Below are 14,522 nucleotides of genomic sequence, written 5' to 3' on the forward strand. Positions count from 1 at the left end.
GCACCTCCAGAGGGGACGTTCTTTCTCCTTAACTCCACGTGCTTACACTGGGGGAGGGGCTCTGCCTTCTCTTTCCCCCCAGTGCTGCATCCCCATCATTATTCTCAGGGCGGTGAAAAAAATCTCAGCTCCTTTGGCGATGATGCCAATCTGATATGCTGTCTCTACCTTTCCCCATTGCTGTCACTCCCCAAATACACACACGCAGTATTTACAGAAGGGTGTGGTGCCCTGAATATTGCTGTCCCCTGGAGTCTTCAATGTACACTGCAAGTTATTCAATAACTAGAATCATAGTTCCTCATTTGGTGGCCACTGTTGGTTTCCTCCCCAACGCCCTTGCCTCCCCATCTGGATGAGCTCCAATCCACCTCCAGTGGCAGGTGGATCCACCACCCTGGGTGGCCTAAGAGAATCAAAGTAACACCATCCTCCTTACCACAGGGTAAGGCAATAACCCAGACTGAACCTATCAGGGCATATTTATTTCCCTGACCATAGTGATTAGCTCAAGGGTGAAGTGAGGGAAGTCGCTCAGTTGTGTCCAACTCTTTGCAACCCCGTGGGCTGCAGCCCGCCAGGCTCCTCTGTCCATGAGATTCTCTAGGCAAGAATACTGCAGTGGGTTGCCATTTCCTTCTCCAGGGGAGCTTCCCGACCCAGGGATTGAACCCAGATATCAAGCCCAGGTCTCCTGCATTGCAGGCAGACGCTTTGACCTCTGAGCCACCAGGGAAGCCCAGTTCAAGGGTGGATGTGCATTTTTCTAAGCAGGTCTAGTCAGGAACGGATCGCAATGGTCAAGAGAGGCTCTCTCCCGTCCTTCTGTGGTATGAGGATGTGCAGCTAAGCCGCATCGAGCTCCAGGAAAGGATCCCAGGAAGAAGCTAACACAGGGACAGTGGCAAGAGAATTAGACCCCTTGGTGATGTCATGAATTTCTGGATCAATATGAACTGAAAACCCACCCTACCTCTTTCCAATTACTGAAGCCAATTAATCTTGTTTAGCCAGTTTCAGTCAGATTTTTTTGCTATTTGCAACTGAACGAACGTTAAGGAACACTCTCCTTAAACCCAGTGACCTTCACCTCATCACCCTTTCAACCATGCACCCCATGGCCAACTCACCTACTTCCGGCCTTCTCCTATATTCTTTGAAATTTTAATCTCCAACGTGCTATTTTCTCCAACTACAACTCTGAGGTCTCCAAACATTTCACTTATTCATCCTCTTTGAGACACCAGCCTTATGACCTCCCACATTCTCTCAGTTTAATCAGCCACTTTCATACTCACTCCCTCTCTATTCGGCCTGGACTACAAACCTTCTTTTAGTTAGACTCTCAACTTCCTCGCTCCCAAGGTCACCCACTATCCCTAGTCCATAAAATTTAAGCCACTATCACTCCAGCTGCCTGGGTTCTCTAGCTGGATTATCCAAGTGGCTGGGTAACACTGGAAGAGGAAAATCACCTCCTGTGGGTCAGCGCCATTACAGATTTATGATCTCCTTTTACAACCGTCCTCCACGCTATTCAGCAAGCTCATGGGCGGAGGGGAGTAGCCACTCAATAAATGTCAAATGAGTGTTTGTCAGTGGGTCCCCAGTAAGCTGTCACCCTTCTTTCAAAGCACCTATTTCAAACCTTCACTACTTTCTCAAGCCAACGGCTTCTACTTCCTGTTTTTGCAAACTGATCACCTCACTTTTAAAAAAATGTTTACCGTAGGTGCTGAACAACGCTCTGCCAGTTTCCGCTGTAGAGCCAAGTGAACCAGCCACCTGTGTGCACACACTCCCTCTTCTTTGGACTTCTTTCCCACTGAGGTCACCACAGAGCACTGAGGAGAGTCCCCGGTGCGATGTGAGCAGTAATCACCTCACTTTCTACTTCATGATAAAAGAGCTCAGAACGTGGGAACGCTCTCAGTCTCCTGCATCCCCAACCTATCTCCCTATTGACTTACTAGTATCAGTGTCCATTCCTAACTCTCCCCTTTCACCCAGATTGCCATTCATTCTACAGATATTTGAGTGCCCAGCATATGCCAGGTGCTATGCTCTGCTTGGCCCTGGAAATAGTGTGTGTTGGTGGGGAGGGGGGGCAGGAATATAAAAGAGGTAACAACCTAAGCCAAGAAGAATAGCGTTCTTTTGAAGATCTAAAAGCTAGTAGGTGTGGTTGGTTCAGGCAAGGAGTGTTGTGAAACTATGCTGGCTTTTGTGGGTTAATGTGAGGATTCTTATCAAAGCATGTGAAAGGGTTTTAAGCAGGAAGATGACATGATCAAATGCACATTTTTAAAAGATCACTTTTATTACCTATGTCTGTTAGTTTATTCTCTGTGCTTTCCAGTAGGCTAAAAATATTTCAAATAGATTTCCAGGCCCTAACACAGACCTAGAATCAGAATCTTTGGGAGCAGAATCTGGAAGTTTCTCTGCTTACAGGAAATTTTGAAGAACAGCTAAATCTGAGTATCACCGTTTTAGAATATTACAAAAATGAAATTAGCATTTCTTACCAGAAAACCTATCTTTCTGTTTATATGTGTCATCTAGTATGCGTCTATAAAAATGGGCTTGGAAAGGACTTCACAAATGACCTGTGTATCATAAAACATCCTCATCATCCTCTCTCTTCTATCATGCATCACCACCAGTACCACTTTCTGATCAAAATGCCAGAGGACTGAAGACATATTTCCTACTTACTGAGGAAACTGGGGTCTCTCTACCTAAACTATTACCCATCTTAACACATTAGTCACTGGTGAAAGAGCTAGGTAAGGTGTATAGGGTGAAACCACAGTTATTCAAGTTACTAAAGATCTACACAGTGCCATGTAACTCCAGAAACTGTCCCATCAGGTTTTAATGTACATTAAAAGGTAGACCTTTCATAAGCTGTGCGCATCCTCACCTCACACTGTCTGAATGGCTAACATCAACAAGAACACAAATAAGAACGCTGGCGAAGACGTGAAGACAAGAGAACCTTGTACACCACTGGCAGGAGTGTGAACTGATGCAGCCACATGAAAGACAGCACAGAGGTTTCTCAAAAGGCTAAAAACAGAGTTACCATATGACTGAGCAATTCCACTCTTGGGTATATATTAAAAAAAAAAACCCAAAAACCAATACCCCAGTGTTCACAACAGCATTATTTAAAATTGTCAAGAATACAGCAGCAACGTAACTGTCCATTAACAGACGAGTGGAACAAGATGTATTGTGTACACACACACACAATGGAATACTACTCAGCCACAAAAAGAATGAAATTTTGTCACCTGTCGCAACATGGATGGACTTGGAAGGCATTACATTAAGTGAAGCATCTCAGAGAAAGAAAGACCGTATGATATCACTTATACGTGGAATCTAAAAAATACAACAAATCAGTGAACATAACAAAAAAGAAACAGACTCACAGACACAGAGAACAAACCAGTGGTCACTAGTGGGGAGGGGGAGGGGAGCAGGAGGTGCAAACAATGGGTGTAAGACATGCTCAAGCATGTGCTTTGGAACATGGGGAGTGTAGCCAATACTTTGCAATGACTGCAATTGGAAAGTAACCTTTAAAATTGTATTTTATTTATTTTTTTTAAATTGTATTTTAAAAAGCTCTGCTCTTCCTAATTATTTTAGTTTGACTAATATTAGAATATGCAATCCTTAAGGACACACAAGTCACACCCTAGGTGGCGCAGGAGGAGAGAAGGGTTGGGCATTTGTCACAGAAAGCCCAGACGCATGCATGATGCATAAATCACCTATGCCCAGCTAAGACCACGTTCAGCCTGGTTTGTGTTATTTATGATTAAAAGACAGAGATAATACAGAAAATGAAGGATAGTCCTCCAACTTGACTTGCCAAGGGACTTCATCTTTTCTTCTTGCACCGCTTATCTATAAATCAGACAAAACGCTAGAGAGTCAGATGATGCCATAAGCACTTCTCCTTGGCAAACTGCCAAAGGGCAATTATAAAGGGGAAGGAGAAGAAAAATCAGATAAACCATCTTCAAAATCAACTTCTGTGGAAGTGATGAAAGACACAAAAAGTCATCTTTGATGTGGCCCTCCCCCAAACAATCTTGTAACCAAACACTTAAGACAAATGCATTCTTTCTTGCTTTCCATCTGTTCATGCCTAGTCATCTTTTATGGATGAAAAATGAGGAAATACCAACTACTTCATATGTTGGGGAAGGGTAAAGGAAGTTTAGCTAACAAATCATTTACTCTGTGCCTGGTCCATTCTGTCTTACAAAAATTAACACACTGAATCCTCCCAACAGAACTTACAAGGTTAGGTATTACTGATCACTGAACTTGCTTGTATGTGGCAGAACCTAGATTCAAATTTAAACAGAAACCCCTCCCCCACCCCCAAATCTAGGCAGGCTGGTCTTAGTCCACATTCTTTAGCGCCCCCTATGGTTCACACCAGTACCTGCTCTACTGAGACCTCCAGAATAGTTGCTAACACCCTCCTCATCGTCGTTTCTATTACACAACCCATTTCTGGTCTTCCAAGAAGCTTTCCCCAACCAGCAAGTATCACTTCTGCACTGCCCATAAGCTCACTTATGCCTCACACCACTGAGCTCCGGTGGGTGAGTGTTCTTCTCCGACCCACTGCCTGCCCATCCAGGCAAGCCCCGAAGTCCAGCACTGTGTGAGCAACCAGGGCATTTACTGGTCCAGCCAGTGACGTCAGGCTTGCCTGGAGTGGCCCCCTCCAAGCACAAACAGGAACTCTGATAATCATCTGGGGGAAGTACAACACAGGGAATACAGCCAAAATTTATAATAACTATAAAGAGAGTATAACCTTTAAAAACTGTGAATCACTACGTAGTACACCTCAAACTTATATTTGTACACCTATACCTCAATTTTTAAAAAAATCTAAAACGAACAACCATCTGCGGGAAAGAGATGTGCGATGCTGGGCAGAGACTTCTCATAGTCAAAGGCTGGAGAACCCAGCCCTGCATTCCAAGACCTGTGAAGAAACGACAGGGAAGCTGGTACATACGCTGCCGCTGAATGGGGAAATTTCAACTTAGAGCGACTAGGGCAGGTGACCCGGCTTAATTCCAAAGTTTTACACTTCAACTACCAGTTCATTAAAAAAAAAAAAAACGAAAAGCTTCAGTTAACTGTTCCAAGTCACAAGGCAACTCAACGGCTTCTGTTCTTTCTACCAAACAGTAAGAGGACGCCAAAAAGGCCGAACCATTATGCCCGAGGGAGTAAGTGCTTCCTACTATCTGACCTCCATCCGGCCTGCTGCAGCTGCAGGCTTTTCCCCCTCGTTCCGCGTTCTTACCAGTGGATTCAGGAATAAATCCCCGCCCACACTAAACGGGGAACTCAGAGCCAAGCAAAGGAGCTATCCTGAGGGACCACGCACGGTTTTACGGTCAGGGATAGGGGCTGTAAAGTGCTCATTGCCTTTCGGTTCTGGGACAAAACTCGCACCCGCAAAACCTGAGTCACCAACCGCCGCCGCGGGCCGGAAGTCACTGCGCCAGCATCCTCCCGGAGCCTTACCGCGGTGTTTCCCGTGAGCCCGCGGGCGCGCGAGGACTACATCTCCCGGCATGCTCCGAGGCCGCAGAAATTAACCCTTCAGGGCCCGCGGCTGCCCTGCGCCCCGCCTCCGCCCCTTACCTGGACCCCGCAGGGTGAGTTTTGGGGCGCTGGGGAGGGGCGCTTTCCTTTATTTAAGGCTTAGGGGTGTGTGTGTAGGGGTATGTGTGTGTATGTGTGTGAGATGTACTCCTGGCTAGAGGAAAGATTCTGATTTTCCTAAAATGAGACGATTTGCAGTAATGAGGTTCAGATGGTTTTTTTTTGCGAGTGGGAGACCCAGCATCAACTCTCTAAACCCCTAAGTGGAATCACTACTGTCTTTCTCAGAATGCTATCTAAATCATCGCCTTCTTTACCCCAGTACAAAAATAACCAGCAAACCCTCCCCTCTTTCATAGGCCCCTGACTTCCACCTTTCCCCAGTGCCCCCAGCAAGGTTTGCAACCTGACTGCCAAGTCAGGGTTTTATTATCCTTCTGGTTGAGGGTTGAATACTCATGGAGCCCAGAGGACCTTGCACATCTTTATGGATTAGAGATTTTATTTTTTATTTTATTTTATTTTTTGGATTAGAGATTTTAGAAATTAGGCCTTTTGCCTCTCAGCTGCCTTTCCCCTCTGGTGCCACCACAGAGTCCCTGCAGGTTCAGCAGGCACCCCGCCTTTGTCTCACCTGAATGACCACAGGCTTGTGGACAAGGGCTCCTTTCTTCGGAGTATGGGTGATGGGTATTAAACTCAATCCTTCCCTCCATCCCCACTCCTAAAACAACACTGGGGATGGGAGACAGTGGGTGGGAGTCACACCCTTCTATTGCTCTCTCTGTATGGGGCAGTGCACAGTTCCAGTTCTGGCCTGGGAGGGAGGGACTTGAGGTACCGAGTATTATAAGCTGTGGGGTAAATTACCCTGCTCCTCATCCATAGGAAGAGGGAAGTGGAAGGGCTGCTTGTCTTTTTCCCCCTTTCACTACTCCCAGACCCCACTTTAATAAGGCCCCCATCCTTGCCTCCATCTTCAAGAATCTAAAGCTGCTAGGAAAAAGGTCTATTCCGAGTCAGGGGGTCGGAATTTTCTTGGTTCCCTTCTTTTCCTCACCCCTGTTTCAGTTTGTCCCTGGCAACCCTCCTATCTGCACCCTGAAAGTTAACTCCCCCATTCTGGGCTGTCTCTGACTTCCTCCCCCTGCCCCCAAAGGGCCATTGTTCTGGTCAGCATTTGGGGTGGGGTGGACAGAAGGGAGAAGACCTTGGGGCAGGAATCCTGAACCACACGAGGCCAGAGGAGTGAGGGCAGCCGGCATCTCTCTCCTCTGTCTCACCCTCCCCCCAGCCAACTGGCTCCCTGCCGCTGCCCCCGCCCCTTGACATCCCAGACTCCCTGACTATTTAAACAGAGATGGGTGCCCCCGTCGGCACACTGTCCTTTGGCCACCCGACATCATGCCTCCCAAGAAGGATGTTCCCGTGAAGAAACCAGTGGGGCCCCCTGCTGCCTCCAAGCCTGCTGCTAAGCCCGCAGTAGGGCCCCCTCCATCCAGGGTTGAGCTACCACCACCTGTCCCTCTAATCCTTGAGAAACCTGCGAAACCCCAGGAGCCCCCCATCGATCTCTCCAAAGTGGTGGTAAGTCCCTGAAAAGTGAGAAAAGAATGGAGGGGTTGGTACACCAGTGGGATACAGCCTAGGGGACTACGGGTATCTAGAAGGTAGGGAATCAGTAAGCACTGGATGATGGTGGGGGTTTTTCTTAGTACCCCTGCTTGGAAGCATCTAAACTTAATGAGTATTGTCTTTGTTGCCCTCTGCCTCTAACCGATAACACGTGTGTATGTACATCACTTTGTCACTGACTGTCATGCTGGAGGCAGAGCCTGTAAGATGGGGAACATCTGGGTTCTCAGGACAGTTTCAAGGTGAAAGGGGGGAGCTGCTGCCTGTGCCTGTCTGACTATTCAATATGAAAAGCCACAGCTCTGAACCCCAGGAGGGAAGGCTGAAGAGGACAGACTTGTTAGACAATCACAGCTGGGGGCCAGGGGTAAATTTAGCCTTTGTTCAGCCCCCAGTTATGTGAGGGATGCAGGGCTCAGGGCAGGAGAGGGAGGGGAACAGGTGGCATGGGATTAACCCTGTTCCCAGGAAACCCTCCCCCCAATAATTCCTCCTCTTGGGATTCTCCCAAGTTCTGGAGCTGGGAATGGGACTGCGGTGGCTGGGTTCCCAGCCTGGTCCCTACGGGCCCCTCCCCAGAAGTGGCTGCCAGCTGGTCGGGAGGAGTGCTGGAGAGGGATTGTGTGAGTCCTGTCATCTCTCCTCACCTGCTCTTCTCTTCCACAGATCGAGTTTAACAAGGACCAGCTGGAGGGTGAGGAGACGCCCCTGAGCCCACTGGCCATCCCCAGTCCCTAGTCAGATCCTCTTTCTAATTCCCTACCTCCATTCCCGACCTTGAAACCTCCCACACTCATGCTCCTTGCGTTCTCTGCTCTGCCCAGCTCAAGCACATTGTTTCTGAATTTCCTCTCTCCTGGTGGTGATGGGAACCCCTTGTCAACACTGACCTCTCGTTACACTCCAGAGTTCAAGGAGGCCTTCGAACTGTATGACCGAGTTGGGGATGGCAAGATCCAGTTCAGCCAGTGTGGGGACGTGATGAGGGCTCTGGGCCAGAACCCCACCAACGCCGAGGTGCTCAGGGTCATGGGATACCCCAAGAGTGATGGTGAGGGCACCTCTGGGACAATGAGGGTTTTCAGTTTGGTGGTGGAATGTTGGTAAGGTGATAAAGGATGCTGAGGTGGGTCCCAGGACTTTAAAAACTGTCAAACATAAGGGCAGAAAAATATCTGAATGTTGAACGGATGAAACCCTTCATGGTGGGGATGGGAGTTGGGTCCTAGGTGACACCCTGGTAACCTCTCCTTCACCTCTGTCTCAGAGCTGAAGTCCCGGCGTGTGGACTTTGAGACCTTCCTGCCCATGCTCCAGGCAGTCGCCAAGTTGCCGGACCGAGGCTCATACCAGGACTACCTGGAGGGCCTCCGGGTGTTTGACAAAGAGCAGAACGGCAAAGTCATGGGGGCCGAGCTCAGACATGTCCTCACCACCCTGGGTGAGGCGGGCACCAGAACTCCTGGGGGTGTTGAGAGGAGAGGATGAGCTAAGAAGGGTAGCCAAGTAGGCAGAGCCAGTGAGGGATTACCGTCCTGTGGGTCGCGGGCAGGAGCCTGAGAAGGTCAGAGCCTTAGGGACAGGATCTGAAGGTCTTCCTCCAGTCTAAAGTGGGCTGCATCTGCCTCCCAAAGGGCGGAGGAAAGGGAAAGAGGCGGGAAATCTGAGTTTCAGTCTTGAGAAGAGATGACTGTACTCTCTGATATGGTCTGTTTCTTAATCCTCTAGAATTGAGTTTCCTTGTCTGTCAAAGCTTTCACCACCTATAATTGAGGTGAAATGGAAAGCAAGATTCAGAGACACATTCAAGGCATGCCCACTACAAAGAGGGAATTCTCTTGGGGGACTGTTGCTATGGGCAAGTCTCCAGGGTGGGAGAAGAGGAGGTACCACCAGAAGAAAGAGGCATGGGTTGATGAGGGAGGGAAGGCAGGGGCTAAAACATTGTGTGTGTCTGGACCCAGGAGAGAGGATGACTGAAGAGGAGGTGGAGTCTGTTTTGGCAGGGCACGAGGACAGCAGTGGCTGCATCAACTATGAAGGTGAGGGGCCAGAGGAGCAGAAACGACTGGGGAGGAGGGAGGCGGAGGCCCGAGGTATGTGGGTGGAGGCATCCTGGAGCCTGAATTATCTAAAGTCAGATGGGTTAGCATCAGGCCAGCTTCTGAGGCCCCTCTTGCCTCTTCTCTCTGCAGCCTTCCTGAAGCACATCCTAAGCGTCTGAGCAATGCAGGTAGGGCGCTCTCACTGCGCCTTGAGAGGCAAGCCTCCTTCCTGACATTCTGCCTGCGTACAAAAGCAGGGAAGTGCGTTTCCGTGTCTTGCTGCGCGAGAGCGGCAGGATTTGGCAATGTTCATCTTTTTCCACAGGTGCAGTGGGGTCGGACGCTGGGCCCCCACCAGGCAAAAGCACGTTCCTGTCGCTAGGAGGCTATTGTTTCAAAATAAAGAGACGTTTCCTCCCTTAGCTTCCGACTCTTGCTTTCTTTAGAGGTGCGGGAGGGAAAGAGAAGGCTCTCCTGTTCCCACCCGCACCTACCAATGCGACCTCCTCTGACTTTCTCGCTGCTCGGAGGAGCAGATTCCTCGCGCCCCATTCCACCTTCTTCTGCAGTTTCTATGCCCCAGGTGGGGCTGTTCTGGAGACTAGGACACCAGCTGGCCCCGCCCGCCTCATTACTAATATAGTAACGTCATCTGCATAAACCCGGGCCAGGATCCCTATTGGCTGAGTCAGCTGGGTGACGTCATCGGGACGTACTAAGACTAGGGCTGGGCCAGGAGCCGGAGCCATTACTGCAGGAAAAGGTCCCGCAGAGCCGAGCGTCAAGATGGTGGGGCCCGGGGCCGAGGGGATGAGCGGGATTTGGGGCGAGAGGCGGGAAGCCGGGGGGAGGGGGCGGGGAGCGGGCAGAGAGTAGCGGGTAAATGAGCCTGAGGCCCTCGAGGGTTGGCGGTGGGGCTGGAGTGTCTGGGATCCTACCCTGCTGGGAAGCGAGTTCCTCGCGTGGAACAGGAGTTTGTGGTTCTGAGTTCTTGGGACCGGGACGGAAGCTGGGGGGACTGGAGTTAAGATGCTGACCACCCTCGTCTTCTCCGAGCAGTGTGACTTCACCGAGGATCAGACCGCAGGTAGGCCATCTCTGACCCCCGTTAAGGTCATGTTAGGGAGAGGGACACGCCCTCGAGCTCCTTCACCCCCACCTGCCTTCTCTTCAGCACCCCCAGGGGAGCACCTCTTGGGTTCCCTTCTCCTTCCTTCTGGATCTTGCATTTTCTTTTCTCACTCTTTCTTCCTCCCTTCCCTTCTACTCTAGATCTGAGCCCCAAGCACTGGGTGAGTTGTAGGTGCTGTGGGTGTGTGAAACAACTTGATCACTAATGCCTGCTGTGTGGGGGGCTTGGGGACGGTGTATTAAGCTGTTTGTGCTCCTCTGTTCCTTAATCAGCCACTTCTGCCTCTTCCTCCTGTGATAACCACCCCCTCCCCTCAGCTTGGAATTGTGAAGGCTGTAAACAGCAGGGACCTGTTTTACTGTGAAAGTGCAACAGGGGAGTCTGCTGAGGATACTTCTTTGTAGCAGTGCCCTGTGAAAGGACCCTGTACTTCACGGGGGAGACGCGGCAGGCTGGGATGACCCCAGTCCCAGGCCGCTGCTCCCACTTCCTTATAAGGACAGGGCCCAGACTGGGCGGTGGCAAATTCCTGCCCTGAGTTGTGTAATGAGGCGGCTGGGCAGGCTTGCTGCAGGCGGAGAGGGTATGTAAGTGGCCGTTACCACTCTGCTAAGGGTTGAGGAAGGCCAGGTCTTTATGTGGGACACCTGAGTTGAGAGGAACAGACACTGGATCCCTCTCAGAGGGCTTAGGTGTACAGTGTTATAAATATTTGATTTCCTCAGCATGATCAGAGTTGAATGGGCAGTGGGGACTGTGGAGGAGGGTTGGGGTTAACACCCATGGGTCCCATGCTGATGTTTATCTGAATCCTCAGAGTTCAAGGAGGCCTTCCAGCTGTTTGACCGAACGGGGGATGGCAAGATCCTGTACAGCCAGTGTGGGGACGTGATGAGGGCCCTGGGCCAGAATCCCACCAACGCCGAGGTGCTCAAAGTCCTGGGGAACCCCAAGAGTGATGGTGAGGGTCCTTAAGAACAACTCCGCAGTGTGGTGGAGGCCCTGCAGTCTTCAGCTAATAGCTTCCTTTTATCTTCCTAGACCCCAAACAAGAGCGGGTCTTGTCGAGCAAATCCCACAGATTTCTCCTGCCTGGAGCGGGAGCCCCTTAACCCCCAGTCCTGAGAACACGCATGACTTAGCTTCCACCTCCTTTTCGGCAGAAATGAACGTGAAGGTCCTGGACTTTGAGCACTTCCTGCCCATGCTGCAGACTGTGGCCAAGAACAAGGACCAGGGCACCTACGAGGACTATGTCGAAGGCCTTCGGGTGTTTGACAAGGAAGGGAACGGCACTGTCATGGGTGCTGAGATCCGGCACGTTCTCGTCACACTGGGTGAGGCTCTGCCCTTCTTGAGGTGCCACCTGCTAGACCTCCCAATGTCACCCGACTCCAGAACGTTCGCGCTCCCTTCCCCTCTGCAGGTGAGAAGATGACAGAGGAAGAAGTAGAGATGCTGGTGGCAGGGCATGAGGACAGCAACGGCTGTATCAACTACGAAGGTGAGGGATGAACCGGGGTCTCACCGGGCAGGTCACGCACAGCACTGGGGGCTTTCCCCGTCCCTGGATTCAGGCTCCTAAAAAAGTGCCAGGGGGCACGGGCAGGGCCCGGCCCAGCCAGGAACGGGAGCCAGGGGGGAAGAGCTCCCAGGGCCTGCAGGGTGGGGAAGGGGTGGGAGGTGAAAACAAAGGGATGTCCAGCCCCAGGCCGCCTGACCCCTTCACCCCACGCCTGTGTCTTGTCTTCACCATGTCTCTTCCTTCCTGCAGCGTTTGTGAGGCATATCCTGTCGGGGTGACCGGCCCGTGGGGCGGGTACGGCTCCTCCCAGCCCCCTCCCCTAGTTGCCCTTCCCCGTGGGTTTCTCCCCAGCCTTTGCTCTCCAGCCCCTGCCCTCCCCCTCACCATCTGACTTCCTCCTCCCGGCATGTCTCTGCATGGAGCTGACTGGGGAGGGGACGAGGAGGACAGCCTGGGGGCTGGTACCTCCTGCTCTCTTGGGACGGGCTCTGAGGTCTGGTTGGCTTCTAGGGCGCTGGTGTCTGGGAACTCACACCAGACTACCTACCCCTGTCTGGCTTCATGGTGGTCCTTTAGCCTGGGATCACGTGGAGGGCAGGGGGCGTGGGTTGCCTGCCCCATCGTGCTGCTGTAAATCTTTTCCCCTTCTTTCTGCTGGGCAGCTTGGAGGTACCCTAACCCAAAACTCTCTCCTCCTCCCACCAGTGGCTGGCAGTAGCTGTAGGTGTAGTTGGGAACTCTTCCGCCTCTGCTGTATTCTTGCTGCTCGGGGTGGGGCGGGGGGACTAACAGCCGCTGGGAGGGGAGCTGGGGGTCGAGAGTACTGGGCAGACTCAAGGTGGCCCCTCTGCAAACTGCCCCCAAGGTTGGTTGCGGTGGGCACATTCCTTCTTACGCTGCCTTTGTGGTCTGGTGGTCTCCTGGCCCCGGTGGACCCCTCCCCTTCGCCCTGCCCCCTGGTTCACCCCCCTCTCCTTCCCACAGAGCTTGTCCGCATGGTGCTGAATGGCTGAGGATGTCCCCCATGTGCGTGGATGCTGCACCGTCCTTGTGGGAGACTGTGTGTAGCCCGGAGGCTTCCTAGGTTCTCTTGTTACAGTATTTTCCCCAGATTCTCTCTCTTGGATATGTCTGCCATCAGCATTCACCAAATAAACTTGTTCTCTGCTCTATGTGCAGTTCTGCTCTTCTTCCTGAGCAGGGTGAAAGGGAACACAGTCCCGGGTCAGTGGACCAGAGGTTGGGGAAAGCCAGCCTAGGGCCTGTAGGAGCCGCCTTTGCCTGAGTTAAGAAATGCTGGCTTCACTCACCGGTGCTACAAAGGCTACACTGGGGGGATTGGGAAAGCCATAAATGCCCACAGGACTAAGGCTGGCCACCCTCATTCCACCCCATGTGGGGCCGAGTCCTCTCTGAGCCCTCCCTGCCATGGAAGGCCTTTTGTCAGGGAGCCCGGGAAGTGTTTACCGGAGCGAAAGTCAGGCCATATTAGTACTGCCTGGGCTGTCACTGCAGCGAGGCCCAGGGCCAACAACAACAAGCAGCCGAGATGCCTGCCTTCTCCCGCCTAATAAGGGAAGACATGAAGCCACCACTTCTGAAAGGATAAATAGACGAAATTTCCAGGTTGTGAGATGTCCTTCCAAATCTTAAATGGCTATTTTTAGAGCAGGTGAGAGCCTCTCCCCAGCCCCTGCAGTTGTTCAGCCCCGACAGCTGGGCTGCCTTTGGCCCGGAGTTGGCCGGGCGTCTCTGCAGCCCCGCCCAACGCTGCTGGAAGGACTCCCGGGTGCTGCCTCCCGCCGATCCCCCTGCCTCACTGCCACGGGTAAGGCAACACAGAAGGCATCCACAAGATGGAACGGAAAGCAAATTAATTTATAAAAAAAAAAGGGAAAAGAAAAAATTTACAGAAAACTTTCGAACAGAAAAAAGGTGCCAAGACGCAGAGGAGGAGAAACGGGGGCACGAGGGACAAAGGGCCTGGCGGGAGGGACCGGGAAGCGGAGAGCCTTGGATCACTGCTGTCTTCACGTCGGGGGTGAGGAGGGGACGGCTGGTGCTCGGGGCGCTGCAATCTGGGGAGCAGAGCTGAGCACGAGCTGCCATCGGGGGTCGGCACGCCCCCAGGTCAGGCCCCCGTACCCAGCCGCCACCCCCAATCCCAGCGAATTCCCCACCACCAGCCACGTCGGTCACAGTGGGAGGGAAGAGGCGACAGGGGGACCCACCACGTCCCTCTGTAGGAAGGAGGTGCTTAAGTGCTTTTTTGACAATCCCACGTTTTAAAAACTTCCCATTCTTTTGGTGCTCCCCTCTCCGCATCTTCCGGGAGTCAGGCCTGGGAGGAGGCCACACAGCCCCACGTGCCCTTTCTTCCTCCACCACCTACCACGGGAATCCCCGAGACGTTTCCCCGCCAAATAGACATATGCTGACATCTACTACGCAGGAGACTTTAAAAACACAAAACTGACATTCAGAGGGAACGGGGTCACTGGCTGAGCCGGGGGGCCTAAACAGGAACACT

General features: G+C 51.9%; 2 protein-coding genes across 8 annotated transcripts; both read left to right on the top strand.

Annotated features, from left to right (window-relative positions):
- The first annotated feature begins 5,576 nt into the window (after positions 1-5,576).
- Positions 5,577-9,757, top strand: MYL6B (myosin light chain 6B). 2 transcript variants are annotated; one of them, XM_043446671.1, is made up of 8 exons: positions 5,577-5,708; positions 7,014-7,242; positions 7,957-7,984; positions 8,198-8,341; positions 8,558-8,731; positions 9,255-9,332; positions 9,486-9,523; positions 9,661-9,757. In XM_043446671.1, exons 2-7 carry the CDS (start codon positions 7,060-7,062, stop codon positions 9,512-9,514), a joined length of 636 nt encoding a protein of 211 aa, XP_043302606.1. In that variant the 5' UTR covers positions 5,577-5,708; positions 7,014-7,059; the 3' UTR covers positions 9,515-9,523; positions 9,661-9,757. The 2 variants fall into 2 exon arrangements, with proteins under 2 accessions (XP_043302606.1, XP_043302605.1); XM_043446670.1 differs by lacking the exon at positions 5,577-5,708 and adding an exon at positions 6,320-6,345.
- Positions 9,758-9,992: 235 nt separating this feature from the next.
- On the top strand, positions 9,993-13,164 carry MYL6 (myosin light chain 6). Of its 6 annotated transcripts, XM_043446679.1 has the most exons (7): positions 9,993-10,124; positions 10,395-10,422; positions 11,285-11,428; positions 11,631-11,804; positions 11,894-11,971; positions 12,242-12,286; positions 12,977-13,164. In XM_043446679.1, the coding sequence occupies exons 1-6, from the start codon at positions 10,122-10,124 to the stop codon at positions 12,268-12,270; spliced, it is 456 nt and encodes a 151-aa protein (XP_043302614.1). In that variant the 5' UTR covers positions 9,993-10,121; the 3' UTR covers positions 12,271-12,286; positions 12,977-13,164. The 6 variants fall into 6 exon arrangements, with proteins under 6 accessions (XP_043302614.1, XP_043302613.1, XP_043302616.1 ...); XM_043446678.1 differs by lacking the exon at positions 12,242-12,286; XM_043446677.1 differs by lacking the exons at positions 9,993-10,124; positions 10,395-10,422 and adding an exon at positions 10,999-11,050.
- Positions 13,165-14,522: the final 1,358 nt, after the last annotated feature.

This window comes from Cervus canadensis, chromosome 25 (genome assembly GCF_019320065.1).
Source record: "Cervus canadensis isolate Bull #8, Minnesota chromosome 25, ASM1932006v1, whole genome shotgun sequence".
In the NCBI taxonomy this organism is placed as follows: Eukaryota; Metazoa; Chordata; class Mammalia; order Artiodactyla; family Cervidae; genus Cervus; species Cervus canadensis.